Source organism: Halyomorpha halys, unplaced genomic scaffold (genome assembly GCF_000696795.3).
Source record: "Halyomorpha halys isolate HHAL.00 unplaced genomic scaffold, Hhal_1.1 Scaffold117.1, whole genome shotgun sequence".
Classification (NCBI taxonomy): Eukaryota; Metazoa; Arthropoda; class Insecta; order Hemiptera; family Pentatomidae; genus Halyomorpha; species Halyomorpha halys.
The window spans coordinates 600,491-602,846 of record NW_027111176.1 but is presented as its reverse complement, the minus strand read 5'-3'; the positions used below and the strand labels follow the sequence as shown (position 1 = coordinate 602,846).

The following is a 2,356-nucleotide window of genomic DNA, read 5'->3' as shown; positions in this document are numbered from 1 at the left end:
ATATATATATATATATATATATAAAGGATTGGCATAGAAACATTAGATATTTCTAAAAAGTTGCCAAGTTGACCGTGTTTCTAACTATAGCTCAGTAGTGTGGTTTGAGTATATTATGTCGTTTGTTGTATTGTGTTGTATATAATTGGCATTATGATAATATTATACAATGCTATAATATATATTATTATAAGACTGACCTGTTTATACTGAATTCGGTCTTTAGCCTGGCCAGCTGTTCGCCACTGAAGGCGGTCCGCGGCCTCTTGTCTTCTTTGTTCTTGTCCTTCCTCTTTATCCTCCTCGAGCGAGGACCTGCAACAATCGAAATAGGATCGATTACTACAACAATGTCGATCAACAACAACAGTGCGGTTGCCAGTCATCGGCTCAATCAGAACATTAGCGCTAATGCTATGATCTATTAGTGCGACTGACAGCCACGCTTCGATTTGCCGATTGGTCACACCCGAATAGGGGGAGGAGTTTATGTCCCCACCCACATCTACATATTGTCTGAGTAATTGATTGGGGCATATGGTCTCATAAGTGACTCGTCGTATAATCAAATTGACGTATATAAAAAAAAAAAAAGTTTACCACTGACTTACTTAAATTAATAGACTCTTCTAATTGTTTAGTTTTCTCTTTAATATTTATTATTTTTTTCACTTTCACTTACTAATGTTTGGAATATATAGTAAGAGAAAGTATTACTACTATGCATAATTAGGAATTCCATTTTTCGGCGGAAATACATTTTTTGTGGTCTGAGTCCTAAAAACATAGTTTCGTAAAATTTTCTGTGTATCTATGAACATTCTAGCTCAAAAACGAAAATTCGTGCAAAATGAAAATTACGTATTTAATTCGAGTATATTTTTCTATCCAATCGACTGATCGGAATTGCTACTTTATATAATCGATTTTTTATATTTTTCGATTTTCCCAAACATGACTCTATCTATTTTAATGATTAGTACATTGTAATTATATGTTATAATTGTTAAAGGGGAGAACTTTATAAGAGATATATAAGAAAATCATGTAATAATAAAAAATAATTTACAAATTTTTATTAATATATTCTTGTTTGAGAGTGGTTAAGTTTATTTAAAAACAAATTTGATCCTTTTTTCTCAACTTTATTCTTTTCAAAACCTTCCAACGTTTCGACCATAAGGTCATTTTCAAGGATATCTTTATTTTGATGTCATTTTCTCTTTTAAAAATCTTTAAAATGCCGGCTAATTGCCTTTGTCCCATCTATAACTTTTTCTATATAATTCTTTCTTAAATTTAAAACTTTTATAATCCACTTCTCTTCTTTCTTTCATTTTCATTTGCAAGCATATCCTGTTTTAAGGTTTTCAATTTTGAAGAATTTTAAAAAAGATTTTATAAAAGAAAATGACATAAAAATAAAGGTACCCTTGAAAATGACCTGAGAGTCGAAACGTTGGAAGGTTTTGAAAAGAATAAAGTTGAGAAAAAAAAGGATCAAATTTGTTTTTAAATAATATAAAAAAACATATATTACTATCGTATATTTTTAAATCAATTATAGGATGCCTATATAGTATAATTTTAAAAAATAAATTGATTTACAAGTTAATTTATAATCTTAATATATGATAATCAAGCCAATCAGGACATACGGAATTCTTTGTGGCTCCGAATCGAATTCCTCCCGTATTCATTCCTTATAATCCGAAATCCTTGATGCTCCTTATAACGTCACAATTAAACTCATCCATAGCGACCTCTGCGTCCCAATCGTTAAACATTTGGCCTTAAATAGATATACTTTAATTCAAAAATCTTTATCCAACTAAACTCAATAGTTTTTTATCGCTCATCCTTAAAATATCCTGATAATCCTCCCAGGCGTCAGGAAAGAAGGAGGCCACAGGATCTACCAATTTAAAGCACTGATTACTTTAATATTAATTATATTCATATTTCTTCTTATATATGTATAGAAATTTTATTTATCTGTATATTCATTATATTATTTTTTATTTTTTTATTGTATGGAAGTGTACTATAGTAATTATCACTATTATACATTGCCCAAATTTGAGGCAGATTGTGATATTATTAATAAATAAAAGTTTGTAATTTCTAAAAAAAAGGTACTTTTTTACTTATTGACGTACCACCATAGAATAGTTCCTTCTTAAGATTATGATGTGTTTTGAAACATATACTTTTATTTTTTTATTTATTTATTTTTTTTTACACATACTACATATTTACTTGAAGAAGTTTGTCGGGGGGTGCGGTCAGCAAAGAACAACATAAATAAACAAAACCATATTTATTTATTTTATGCCGACGTTTCGACCTGAGTTTC

At 29.2% G+C, this 2,356-nt stretch overlaps 1 protein-coding gene across 1 annotated transcript in view; it reads right to left on the bottom strand.

Moving 5' to 3' along the window:
* LOC106678000 (homeobox protein E30) overlaps positions 1 to 2,356 on the bottom strand; it is a 73,536-nt gene that overhangs the window by 14,986 nt on the left and 56,194 nt on the right. Inside the window, exon 2 of the mRNA XM_024362294.2 lies at positions 201 to 315. Within this exon, the coding sequence (XP_024218062.1) occupies positions 201 to 315 (115 nt within the window). The remainder of the gene's footprint in view (positions 1 to 200; positions 316 to 2,356) is intronic.